Below are 14,334 nucleotides of genomic sequence, written 5' to 3'. Positions count from 1 at the left end.
GGAAGGAAGGTTGGGCAATCCTACTTCCGTAGTGATACTGCCTCGGAAACCCAAGGAGGGGTCGCTGTGAGTCGGGCCGACTCGACGGCAAACAACAACAACAACAAGGCTATTGTAAGAACAGATGATCTACTACATGTTAAGATGCTTTATGAACTATTACTCACTGCAGTTGAGTCGATTCCAACTCATAGTGACCCCACTGGGTTTCCAAGTCTGTAAACCTTTACAGAAGCAGACTGCCTCATCTTTCTTCCATGGAGTGGCTGTTGGGTTTAACCACCAACCTTTTGGTTAGCAGCCAAATGTCTTAACCGCTACACCATCAGAGTTCCTTTTGTGAACAATTAATGGCCCCATAAAGATCAACTGCTATGGTGTTATATCATATTGTTAGATGATGATGATGATGATGATGATGATGATGATGATGATGATGATGTGTTGATGACAAAGCTACGAGTATGGGAGGAAGAAACAATAGGACCAAATAGAGTAGCATTTCATGGAAGATAGTGTTAAGTCTTTGTCTTTGAAGGGCCTCGAATATAAAATGTAGTTTTTTAATGTGTCTACTTTTCTGACTTCAGTTTTTAAAACTCTTCCAGATGAATGCCCAAATACAATTCCTTTAAAATATTTTATATATGTTATAGTGCTTTATTCTACAGCTACAGCCCACTATAAGCCTGACTATTTTTTATTCTTTCCCCTAATTATCCCACCTCTAAGAATCACCTTAGAACATACCTTAGGCCTGAAATAGTGTTTCCATCCTAGCTTCCAATGTTTTTTCCCTTCTTTAAATCATCTTGTGATACATCTTACCTTCTTCAAAAACTGTACCCTAACTTAGAAGAGGAATACATTTTATGTTGAGGGTGTCAATGTATTTGTTATAAACAGTAAGTATCACAATTCAATTTTTAAATAACTTTATCAAATGATAAGTTTTTTTAATAAATCAAGGAAAAGTAAAAATTATCCCTCTATTAATGCCAGCCTTACTCATTTGTATTCTAGTATGTGTTCTTTGAGGAGGTAAAAGGTTAATAATAATTTTAAAAACACTTATTTAACAATCATAGCAATTACCATGTCAGGCATCATTCTAAATTATCATTTAATCTTAAAAACAACATGAGAAGTAAGTGGTATTATCAACCCCTTTTTAGAGGAGAGGCTCAATTTTTAGAATTGAGGCACAGAAATTTAAGTACCTTCCTGAAGACTATGCAGAAAATAATGGATTACTACTCTTCAGAATCTTAAAATTTTAACTCCAGAGTCTATATCCTAAGCACCACACAACCCTGTGTAAAGTTAAAGACTGAGAGTGAATGGAGTTGAGAAGGACGCTTGCCTGTATATATACACATTTGGTTTAGTATATATCTAGGAGTATGTTACCCACCCAAATGTCCTCTTTTCATGTCAGTAGAAAAAAATTGAGAACTTCTCTAGTCCACTGGGAGGGAGGTGGCAATACCATCATTTATAATTCCCATCTCTAGTCTTCTCTTGTTTCACCACCAAATTCATGAACCATCCGTATACAATGAAAATGCTAATTTAATAACCTTTATATTATGCTCCTCTCTGTTTATTGAGAGTGGTGTGTTTATTGTAGGAGACAGCGATCTCATCTATATCATACTATAAAAAAACAACACCTCACTGCCATCGAATTGGATCCAATTCATAGTGAACGCTCCTTGGGTTCTGAGGCTGTATCACTACGGAAACAGATTGCCCAATATTCCTCCCAAGGAGTGGCTGGTGGGTTTGAACCATCAGCCTTCTGGTTAGTCAAATGCCTTAGGCACTACTCCACCTGAGCTCCCATATCATACTATAAGAGATAATATTAGGGTAAACCAAAACCAAACTCATGACTATAGAGTCAATTCCAATTCATAGCAATCCCCACTGGGTTTGCTTTTAGGCAGCAAATATTTATGGAAGTAGACTTCTCCATTTTCCTTCTGCAGAGCAGCGGGTAGGTTTGAACCGCCAACCTTCTGGTTAGTAGTCAAATGCCTTAGGCACTGCACTACCAGATCTCCTTAATATTAAACTAAAAAACTAAACTCACCACCGTGGCATCTGATCCGACTCATAGTGACCCCTCCTTGGGCTTCTGAGGTGGTATCACTATGGAAGTAGATTGCTCAATCTTCCTTTCAAGGAGTGGCTGGTGGATTTGAACCTCCAGCCTTCTGGTAAGCAGTCAAATGCCTTAGGCACTATGCCACCAAACTCACTGCCATCAAGTCAATTACAACTCATAACAACTCCTCTTTGGATTTCCAAGGTAGTATCTCTATGGAAGTAGATTACCCAGTCTCCCTTCTGAGGAGTGGCTGGTGGGTTTGAACCACCAGCCTCCTGGTTAGTAGTCAAATGCCCTAGGCACTATGCCACCAGAGCTCCTTAATATTAGGATGTTATGTTATTTGCTGTTGTTTGCCGTCGAGTCGGCCCTGACTCATAGCGACCCCTCCTTGGGTTTCTGAGGCAGTATCACTACGGAAGTAGGATTGCCCAACCTTCCTTCCGAGGAGTGGCTGGTGGGTTTGAACCGCCAGCCTTCTGGTGAGCAGTCAAGTGCCTTAGGCACTATGCTACCAGAGCTCCTAATATTAGGATAGAGGGTACCAATTTCCTATTTCGATCTAACCCAGCAATGAATGGGAAATGAGGTGAGGAGGAGAAAAAGTAACAATACACATAACATAATATGCTTTTGATTTGGAACAGTAAAATGAGATAAAGTAATCAGGTGGTTTCTATTGTTTCCATGATGCATCAATCAATATTCTGTTAAAGCCTTATTATTTATATTTTCCTCTCCTTTTCCACAGTATTTTTGTCTAACATATATCTGCTATGATCACATCAATGATTCTCTTGCTTAGAACTATGAGAATTTTCAGGTTACCTATGGTCTCTCTGGGATCTCTTACTCCTTCTGGAAGTGTTTCTTGACAGCTCAACCAATATTGATTTATACTTCAATACTTGTGGCCTGGGTTTGTCATTTGATCTATGCAGCTCTTTCTGTTATTGATCACTTTTCCTTGTGTGACAGTCTCATCTTCCTCTTAAGACTCTGAGTTCAGAAAAGGAAATTTCTTATGCCTCAACATTGTCCTTTCATTATGCCCAGTCCTACGCCAAACATTGTGGTCAGTATTATCTCCATAAATATGCTACCATTAAGAGGAAAGGACACAGTTTATCAGGATCAGCAAATAACCAAAGATTACTGTATTCATCCTCCAGTGCTTCTATAAGAGCAAATGGCTTTAACACACAGGAGTTTATTCTCTTACAGTTTAGGAGGCTAGAAGTCCGAACTCAAAGTGCCGGCTCTAGGGGACAGGTGAAAGCCCCTTGACCTTGGGCTCAGCCCTGCTTCCTGTTCCAGGCCCAACAGAACTGGAGGCTTTTTCTGACTCATGAAGCTGCTGGCTGCTGAGACTAAAGAACCCAACATCTACGGGTAAAATGGCACAGTCCCAAGATTCACAGACAACAATAGTACAAACCTAGGAAACAATCCCCAGATCGTCAGGCAATATGGCAGGCTACTGAGATGAAGACTCGGCCTGACACAGAATCCAGATGTGCCAAAAGACCTTCTGGAAGCTTCTCTTTATCTACTGGAAGCAGGCCACACCCCAAAGGCACCTCTCCTTCAACTGATTAGCTGCTCACAGCAGATTCTACCATGGAGATGATTATAATCTCATCATGGGGAATAACTACATCCAGCTGCCCAGCCACTCAAAACCATGGCCCAGCCAAGCTGACAAGCTTCCACTACCATAATGCTGAATAATAAATTGTCAGGTAGAAGCAAAATTAAATAGGAAAAAAAAAAATGGCTTTGAATTGTATCCCATGGTAAAACAATATCACTTTATATACAATAGATCAAACACTATAAGTTATCAATTATCAATCTGGTGAAGATATTGTTATCCTGTTTTTAAGAGACCTGAATTTGAAATCCGTTCCCTCTTGTTCTTCAAGTCTGCATCTATTCATAAAAGAATAACGGAGGCAGCTTGCCTTTGCAGACCCCAAAACATTTAAGAATCTCCCCATGAATTATTTACATGGCTGCTCCAATAAGCAACATACCTGACAGACTCCTAAGCTGAAATGAAAGTTCACTGTGTAAAGGTGCCCAGAAAGGCTGGCCACCTCCCACTGTGAGGTTATAGACAGAACTAAGTCAGCACACATTTTATGTCAGTGCCAACATCAGAAGGAATCAGATCCTTTGATCTTAGACCTCCACAAGAAGCTTAGATCTCAGACAAATTAGATAAGAAATGAATTTATAGCAGATAGGTGTCCTAAGGCATTCAGCTAATGTTTGGGCTTTAAGGAAGGAAGAATAGTAAGTATTGAAACATTTGAACCGGCATGCTTCTTTCTACCTCTGCCTTGTTGATGAGTTCCCATTAAAATGGCAAGGTGGGATTTCAAACTGCACCTTCCTGTCTTCTAGAGGGAGAAGCAATCACACAACCACATGTGGGTGTGACCAAATTTTCAAGAGAATATGGTAAAATATGGGAAACATATATCTCTTTAATACAAAGAGGTGGATTCACTGGTTTCTTTCTGGGTTTAGCCACTGTCAGTTGCAGCTTGTCTATCATTGACCTCTTTTGATGTCCTTTCCAAACTTTCTTGGGCAACAAATAAATGGTATGCTTGTGATTATTAATTTGTGTGAATACTAGTCACTGGCTTTTTTGGAAACAGGAAAATTAACAATGAATCCTGACTCTCATCCCACAGCAAACCCCTGACTGCTGCCCCACTGTTTATATTTTCCTATTCCTCGGAAGGAAGGTTGGGCAATCCTACTTCCGTAGTGATACTGCCTCGGAAACCCAAGGAGGGGTCGCTATGAGTCGGACCTGACTTGACGGCAAACAACAACAACAACAACAGTCCAGTCTCCATGTTCTACATTAAGAATTATATGAACTAAATTCAATACCAAACCAAAAACCAAACCAGTTGCTGCTAAGTCAATTCTGACTCATGGTGACCCCATGTGCATCAGAGTAGAATTGTGTTCCTAGGATTTTTAATGACTGTGACATTTTGATAGTAGATCCCCAGGCTTTTCCTCTAAAGTGCCTTTGGATGGACTTGAAACATCAGCTTTTAGGTTAGGAGCCAAGCATTTAACCATTTGTACCACCCAGGAACCCAAATTCAGCACAGAAAGCCCAATATAATTGCTTGGATTTTTGAGCCTAACTGAGGTCAGAAGCAGATAGATGGATGGTAGATCAGTGGACATAAAAAATGTTAAACTCCTATTGGTCTCCTTTCATCCGACGCAAAGAAGAATGAAGAAATCAAAGGCATCTGGAAACAATTAGTCCAAGGATAAGATGGACCACGAGGACCTCAGCCCTTCACAACCCCGAGAGCAGAAGTAGATGGTGCCATGCTACTAATGCCAAATACTTGGAAAGGGATCAAAACTGGAGATCCTGGATAGAGTAGGAGGAAAAATGTGGAACAAAATTCAAAAACTCAAAAATGACCAGAATTACTGGTTGGATAGAGACTGGTGGAACTCTCAAGACTATGGCCCCGGGTGACCCTTTGGCCTAGAAATGGACTCACTCCATGGATTGGCTCTCAGCTCAACATTAGAAAGACTAACATGCAGAACACCTTCCCCAGGGTGATGTACCCCTTTGATCAATTAGCCATGAGACACCAGAGGGTCAGCATTCACCCAGAGGGAAAGCTGGACAGACAGGAGTGCATAGTTAAGAAGGGCACAGGGAGGGGGTAGTCACAGGGACAGGAGGGAAGGAGGGCTTTTTATGGTTGGGGATGGAAATTGGGGCTTGAAATCAAATGCTCATGAACTGCTGAATGTAAAACAAATTTGCTTTGTAAATTTGCACCCCAAGCACAATTAAAAACAAAACAAAAAAAAACAAAGAATGTTACATTCCACCTTGGTTTCTCATTTGTCAATAAGAGTGATAGACTTGAAGGAGGTCTGGTGGCACAGTGCCAAAGTCATTTGACTGCTAACCAGAAGGTTTGGGGTTCAAACCCACCAGCCACTCTGAAGAAGGAAGGCTGGGCAATTTACTTCCATAAAGATTTACTGCCTCAGAAACCCAAAGAATGATAGACCTGTCCATATATTTAAGAATAGATAAGCAATAATTAATAAATCCTATTAGCTGTGGTCTGCCTTACATTTTATTGTTGTTGTGAGGTGCCATCAAGTTGGACCCGACTCATAACGACCCCTCCTTGGGTTTCCGAGGTAGTATCACTACAGAAGTAGATTGCCCAACCTTCCTTCTGAGGAGTGGCTGGTGAGTTTGAACTGCCAGCCTTCTGGTTAGCAGGCAAGTGCCTTAGGCACTACACTACCAGAGCTCCTTACATTTTATCTTGTGAGAAATCATCATTTATTTTTAGTAATACATGACATATGAAGAGGGTATGGAAATTAGAGAAACATTAAAAAAGGAAAAATCACCCTTAGTCCCACATTATCATAAATGGTTTCCATTTAAATGGTTCTGTAATACTCCATCAATGCAGGTATTTTAGTAAATCAAAATGAACTCATTAACCCATCTTGAATTACTTTGGTGTACAGGTATCCCCCACTTTTCAAAAGTTTGCTTTACACCACTTTGCTTTTATGAAATAGCTACATTGGCACCTGTTTTTGATAACCAACGGAAATATAAAGAGGACTTACACTTTTACAAAAAATGTAAAGTCAAACTGGTGTTCAGCTTTGTTTTACAATGACCCATTAACAAGTCAGCACACGCCCGGAGGAGCAGCAAGCGTGGCTCCAGGAAGCTCTTCCCCTGGAACTACACTCAACATCTCAGGATCACACCACCATAGCTTTGAACTGTGCTGGGAACAATGTAAGTTCATGTGATTTTATGTTTCATATGTTATTTAGTAAGATTTGGTAGGTTAATTTTGGGGTCTGGGAATGCTGACAAATTTTTAACATAAATTAATGGTAATTCCTTCTTCAATTAACACCATTTTGCCTTATGAAAATAAAATTTTCATAGGAATACTATTTTTGGACAGCAGGGGAAACTTGTATTTTTGAAGTATTAGTTTAGATTGATAAGTGCTCTAAATGGTCAACATTTCTAGTCCCATTTATAGATTTATCCTTCTGTTTTCCTCTATTTCAATTATTTCTTTTATGATATATTGCATTTCAATATCTAATTGCCTTTAACTCTGGGTGTTACAGTTTCACTATTGTCTCTGCATATTATTCTGTATAAAAATTCGTGTATCAGTATCACATTGTTTTAAGAATGGTAACATAAATATTTTCTCTTCAGGAAAGCTACCCATCCCCACTTCCATAACATCACATTTCTTTTACAATATTGGCTTTGTAGCACTGGTCTATACTTTCTGATGAACTTTAGGATCATTTCATTTTGTTGCACACTTTTTAAAATTGGAACTAAATTAACACCAAGCTAACTTAGAAATCGCTGAGGTCTTTGTAAACTAAAACCATTGGGTTGATTCCCTCATAGCAACCCTATAGGACTGGGTAGAACTGCCACATAGGATTTCTAAGGCTGTAAATCTCTAAGGAAGCAAACTGCCTCATCTTTGTGCCATGGAGCTGTTGGTCGGTTCAAATTGCTGACTTGTAGCAGCTGAATTCTTTAACAATTGAGCCACCAGAGTTCCCTTCATAACACTGGTTAATATATTTAGAAATATGTTGTAATTCCCTATGAATTCAAGTTTTCTCTTTAAACTATCTTGGAAAATACTATATATATTTTTTAATTTCTACATATATTTTGTAGTTTTTTTTTTCTTTTTCTTCCCAACATACCATAATCACATATCCTTGGGTCACTATTATGTATTTGATTTTGTTTCCTAAGTAAGGAGCTCTGGTGGCGTAGAGCCTAAGGCATTTGACTGCTAACCAGAAGGCTGGTAGTTCAAACCCACCAGCCACTCCTGGGAAAGAAGATGGGGCAATCTACTTCTGTAGTGATACTGCCTTGGAAACCCAGGTAGGGGTTGCTATGAGTCAGGTCCTACTTGACGGCAGTGAGTTTGGTTTTTGGTTTTCGTTTTCCTAACTAGAAACCATTATTTTATAGAATATTTTATAGAATATATTTTGTAGATCAGCATTATATTTCGATAAGTTAATCAAATAATATGTTAATTGTAGCATTTAATGGTTGGCTTTTTAAGTTTTCCCAGTAAACATTTACATCCCCTGCAAACTCTCATGAATTTTCTCCAACACTGTCCTCTGTTTTGTCTTATATCCAGCTGTATTTCTTGGCATTATAAAATATGTTACAAAATGATGGTGAGAATGAGTTTATATGCTTTGTTCTCATTAAAGTAGAACTTTCTCCAATATTTCATTGGTAAATGTGATACTGGATCTTGGTTACAAATAGCATTGGAATTCCTCATCTTATTTAGTGGGCGTCTACTTACTCCTTGCTATTATTATTATTTTTTTAAGTTTCCTTAAGGAATAAGTACTAGAATTTATTACATATTTTTAAATTAGGAGATGTTCATGTATCTTTTCTTGTATGACATGGACATGATATTTATTAATTGTTCCCAAATATAGCCTTACTTTTCTGGGCAAAAAAAAAAAAAAAAAGTCATTGATGTCGAATTGATTTGACTCATAGTGACCCCTCCTTGGGTTTCTGAGGCAGTATCTCTACAGAAGTAGATTGCCCAACCTTTCTTCCAAAGAGTGGCTGGTCAAACAAAAGACAGGCATATGAGTTGAACATTTACCTCAGGTAGATACACTCCTTGGAGAAAACAATCATGGGAGAAAGAAGGGCTGCTTATGCACAGGGAGACAGCTCAGGGGGCAGGAGTGCATGGAGGGATAGACACTGGGAAGAGGTAACTATGGGGAGGAAGTGGGAGGGGAGCTGTTGCATTGAAAATGAATTTGCTCTGTAAATCTTTGCCCAAATCACAATTAAAAAAAAACAAAGAGTGGCTGGTGGGTTTGAACTGCCAGCCTTCTGGTTACCAATCCAATGCCTTTAGGTACTATACTATCAGAGCTCCCATTTTCCTGGGAACTTGGGATCATTTCTAGTTCTTAAGCCTTTCCCTTGTTAACAGCACATCCTGATAATGTCCTTCTCTTCCCTACACCCTGGAATTCTCATAGATTTGTTCTTATAAAACTTAAATTGATATTATTTTTTTAAAAAATTTACATTCCAAAATAAACCACATACACTCGATAGGATTCTAAAGTGGTAGAGACAAGAAACCTCTGAAGTTGATGTTAATAGTCACATAATAGCTAGCTATTTTTTCTGCATGTCGGTTTTCTATTCCCAACATTGGGGGCATGGATTTCACAAAGAAAGGTGGATAGAGGCCTGACAGAGACCAGTGCATAATTTGGAGAAGGCAGCACGGAGGCCTGCAACATGGCCATCCTGTAGAAACAAAGGAAACTGGGAGAAAAATCTGAGGTGCAGCAGAGAGCATTTCTGGAAGAAAGTAAGTCATATTTTGCCCTTTTTCAGGATACAAAAGATGTGCAGTTATTACCCTGTTGTTGGTCCTGTGAACTCTGGATAGACTTTCTATATTTCTTTTAGAAGAGGTGAGGGGTGTTTCTTTCAGTAGATTTAAGAACTGACTGAATCTAGGGGTCTTTGGAAAGAGGAAGTGGAAGGAAGCATAGCTCGTTCACTCAAAAAGTAGTTACCAATTGTCTTATATCTGCAAAGCATTGTGGTAGAAGTGCTACAGTGATTAGAAAAGACGCAGAACCAAAGGACCAGATAGGATGAACACAGATAATTATGTCACATATAAAACATTTGTGATCAAGAGAAAAATATTTTAGAAGTTGAGAGATGGGAACTACTACATCTGGATAAGGGATTTAGTAAGGATCCCAGAAGGAAAAGTATCTGATCTGAGATTGGAAGGAACGGAAGACTTTGAAAGTGTGGATACATTAGAGGGGATATTTTGAAATTGAGAGACCTATGCCATGGGGAATTCTGGCTTGTGGGGCGGGGGGAAGAGGAGTAGATACATGTAAGGAATAGATACATATAAGGTGCTGTGTCCATGAAATGGAGTGGAGAGGGGGAAGTGCAGTGAGGGTGAAACCCAAACACATTGCAGAAGTAGAATCAATCACATTTGGCAAGCAAAGGGCAGGATGGTAGAGATAAAGAAGTTAGAGATAACTCTGAGGTATCTAGCCTCAGAGATTGTGCAAGATTGTGTGATCTATTAACCAAATTAGGCAACAAGGGGAGCAACTGGGGAGAACTCGTAGAAATTGAGCTTTGACAGACTAAAGCTGAACTCCCTCCCTGGCATTTCTATGAGCCTGAGTTGTGCAAGCTGGATAACCTAGCCCATAGCAAAACAGGATTTGTAATGATGTGATAAGATTTTGAAGCCAGAGGGGCTAAACATGTAACCCAGGGTAATGATATTCTTTAGCATTCTCTTCCATTTTTACTCTTCAAATACATATACATATTGTCTGTTGTGATTGCTTTACATTTAATTGTTTACTGCCTGAAATTGTTCTCTAATTTCCCCAAATATATTATGCTTGTGTCCCAACCATATTAGAAGCTAATAAAGGATGAGGGACCAGATATTACCTCTTTGTATCTATACTGAGAAGGCCTAATAAGATATTAAATTTCAGGAGATAAATACTTATTTAATATTTATTGGAAGTTAAAATCTAATTGTATTTATTCATTCTAGCAGGCTCTCACCTGCATGTTACAAAGATAGATAATGATTTTAGCCAGAGTTTGGGCCGGATAATTTTTATTGTTGAAAATTGTCCTGTGTATTATAAGATACTTAACATCACATTAGCTCTGCTCACTTGATGCCAGTAACACCCCCATGCCAAACAGTGACAACCAAAAATGTCTCCAGACATTGCCAAAGGTCCTCTGAGGCTAGCTGACCAAGTGTTCCAGTGTGACTGGGACAAAGGGAGTTCCTAAGACACAGGATTTTCAGTTTTAAAATTGAGACAGTTCCAGGCAAACCAGGATGAGTTGGTCCCCTACCTGGGAGGCAGAATTAGCTCTGGTGAGAACCACTAGCCTGTAGGAACAGAGAAACATCTATATAATGAATTCTAAAGGCCATAAGTGGAGTACATATGTTCCATAGTCATGGATGGACATTTTTGGAACCCGATGAGCAAAATCTTCATTTTGGTTGATGTGGGAAGGATTGGTAAAGGCTTTAGAAAAAAAAAAAAAAGGCATTTCAACTGGTGCTTTAAAGCTTGAGGAGGTTTTAACAGATGATGACAGCAATCCAATTGGAAGAAATTGTGCAAGAAAATGGGTAGGAAGATGTTAGACAATTCCAGGGATGAGTGAACTAGTGTGGCTAAGTGTAAGCAGAAGCCAGAAGGATGAGATTCAAGAAAAGATGGGATCAGACCCTGGAAAACTTTGAATCTTAAACCACAGAACAACAATAAATAAATCATGTTTTTGTTGTTATGAGATGCCGTTGAGTTGGTTTCAACTGACAGCAACCGTATGTCCAACAGAAAGAAACACTGTTCAGTCCTGTGCCATCCTCCTAGTCATAGCCATGTTTGAGCCCATCTTTGCAGGGCCAGGAATTGTGTGCTCTTTACTAATTTTAATTTATTTAATCTGTATAACAACCCTAAGTACAGGCAATATTATTATGGCAATTTTACTGATGAGGAAACTAAGGGCATAGAGAGGTTAGTTGACTTGCTTGAGGCCACAAAGCAAGTCTCTCTGACTCCTGGTATCCATGCTATTAACCATCACTTTCTCTTCCTTCTCCAGCTGACAACAGAAATTCATTAACTCTTATGAGTAGCAGTAACACGAAGAGAGAGAATTTTGGAAGATGACTTGGATGGCTTTATATATCAGTAACTCTGATAACAATTCATGAGATATAGATTTTTCTTCCTTCCTCCACCACAACTCACTGACATCTTTGTATCACTCATTTTTTGGTAAAGGCTATATAACATGGTGAGTTTACAGCCTGAATCTACAGGACAGTGGGAATGCTCAGTTCCAACAGCTAAGTAATCTTAGTGCTATGGTACTGCTTTGTGAAAAGCAAAGTGCTGAACAATGAGACAGCCAATCACTTTATCAGCAAATGTCAAAAGTTTGAAAACACAGAGGAAAAGAAAACTAAAGTGCCATGGAAATGATGGAATAAACCAAATTTATTTAAAGCTAGCAGTAATTAGGTGTTTTGTAGCTGGTAATAATTTCCGAAGAAAAGCAGAAGATGCCTCATCACTTGCCTTGGAAATGATTTGGACAAAGCTTAAATGATAAGGAAACAAATCTGCTACGATCCTCGGGGGAAGATTCGGATAACACATCTTTCTATGTTTAACCTGGATGTCCTAATAAAATGGCTTCTTTGATGCTCCCATCTCTCCAATCTAAACTCTTGTACAGAAGCCCTGTCCCTTTTGTCTCATTCCTGATCATTTATTAATAACCCACTGCATAAAAAATGTACCTTAATAAAACATCCAAGCATTGTGGACTGTTTAATGTAGTTAATTTAAGTGGGCAACTGAGATTCATGTAGATGGCCACATTAGATTAGTGGGAAGATGAACATTACTCCAGCCTTCTGCTGAAGAATGCGGCTGCACATGCTGCTCTTCACAGAGCTGGATTCAGATGATACTTTCCAACACCTGTCCTGAATTTCCATGGAATAATATGGACAAGAGACTTCTAGAAAACCAAAATAAAAGTCCCTTTCAGTGGAATCTAGAAGGAGAAGGCTCCCTTCTACTTCCACTCTTCATTTGCATATCCGTTTCCCCTTTGCTCCACAACCCTCCCATCTTTTGATGAAGGCCCAGGAGACAGCATGGTTGGCTAAATTCTTGGGAAAAAATATCAGACATTACAGAAAAAAAAATTCATTTCTTCCATGGGAAAAAAATACAAATAAATAGGTAAATAATCTAATACACACACACACATACACACGCACACATGAGCTCAGGTAACTAGCTAGAGCCAGAATAATAGGTTGCTATCAGTTGTTAATTATGCACTCAGAACCAGTAAGGCTGGTAGGTGGGTATTCCTTTTCATGTAGAAAATGTCATGATCATTGATTTTTATTTAGGGGAAAAAAAAAAAAGAAAAAGGAATATTCTTCTACCGACAGCATATGTTTCAAAATGTTTTAGATTCAAGGAAATTCTGTAAATATTTTTCATATGTCATATTCATACTTAGCAAACCCGTCTGTGTTCAGACCCACTGGCTTCCTGTTTTCTGTGTCATAGGTAAGACAAGGACAAAGCATTGGTTTGAGGCAAATGTTTATCTTTCTGTGTTTGGCACCAATTCTAAAGGCAATGTAACAATAGAACAAGTAAGATCATCTGGTATAATGCACAAAGTAGGCAAGTAAAACATTTTCCTAAAAAATATGCCTAAACAACAAACCAGAGCTTAACAAAGCCCTCTCATTCCTTGGGGGTCCTATGTGAAATCTAATTTTCAGAGTTGGTATTTGGCAACTATACCTTGTTCTTTCCCAAATTTAATAATGTTGCCAAACTGGCAGCTTTGCAACAGCTAAAGGAAAGGTTATATGCCTATATTCTATTTTCCTGTTCTCTCTGTAATAAAGTCAAATGTTAAACCAGTTATCTTCTATTGAGGAAAAAAATATATAAATTTCACCTCGACTAATTGGTAATAACTAAGTGTATCAGCTGGGTTTGCATATTTCTGTGCCAGAGTATAATTTCCTTGAGAAGAAGTGACAAAGAATAAAGAAAGGATTGTAAGTTATAGTGCTTTAGAAAATGACAGCCATAACCCCGGGGGGGGGGGGCGGGTCTCCAGCTAACCCACAATGAGTGTCTCTTGTGGGAATCATCCCCATTGCCCAAGCTTACCTTCTCCCATTACAGAGCCTTCTTTATCAGTTTCTACTTGTGATTCTTGCTGTTTGGATGAGACGTGAATATGAGTCCTTTGATCGTTAGTGTGGGATTCAGAAATCTCTTCAATTTTTGTTTCTATATTAATGAAAAAATAGAAGTCAGTTTTTTGTATATATATATTTTTTAAAAATTAAAAAAGAACATTTTTTCATTTTAAGTGGGCCCTAAATGTTAAGGTGTTCCCATTTTATCTTTTCATAAAATGATTGTGATATACATGCAACAGAATGTGTGTGTATGTGTATATGTGTATGTAT

General features: G+C 38.7%; 1 protein-coding gene across 1 annotated transcript in view; it reads right to left on the bottom strand.

Annotated features, from left to right (window-relative positions):
• The window catches only part of PKHD1 (PKHD1 ciliary IPT domain containing fibrocystin/polyductin), a 774,619-nt gene that overhangs the window by 1,676 nt on the left and 758,609 nt on the right, over positions 1–14,334 (bottom strand). The window contains exon 65 of the mRNA XM_007936280.1: positions 14,030–14,152. Coding sequence (XP_007934471.1) covers positions 14,030–14,152 — 123 coding nt within the window. The remainder of the gene's footprint in view (positions 1–14,029; positions 14,153–14,334) is intronic.

This window comes from Orycteropus afer, unplaced genomic scaffold, assembly GCF_000298275.1.
Source record: "Orycteropus afer afer isolate SDZICR_OR568_19922 unplaced genomic scaffold, OryAfe1.0 scaffold00034, whole genome shotgun sequence".
In the NCBI taxonomy this organism is placed as follows: domain Eukaryota; kingdom Metazoa; phylum Chordata; class Mammalia; order Tubulidentata; family Orycteropodidae; genus Orycteropus; species Orycteropus afer.
The sequence above is the reverse complement of the archived record's forward strand: the minus strand, read 5'-3'. Positions and strand labels throughout refer to the sequence as shown.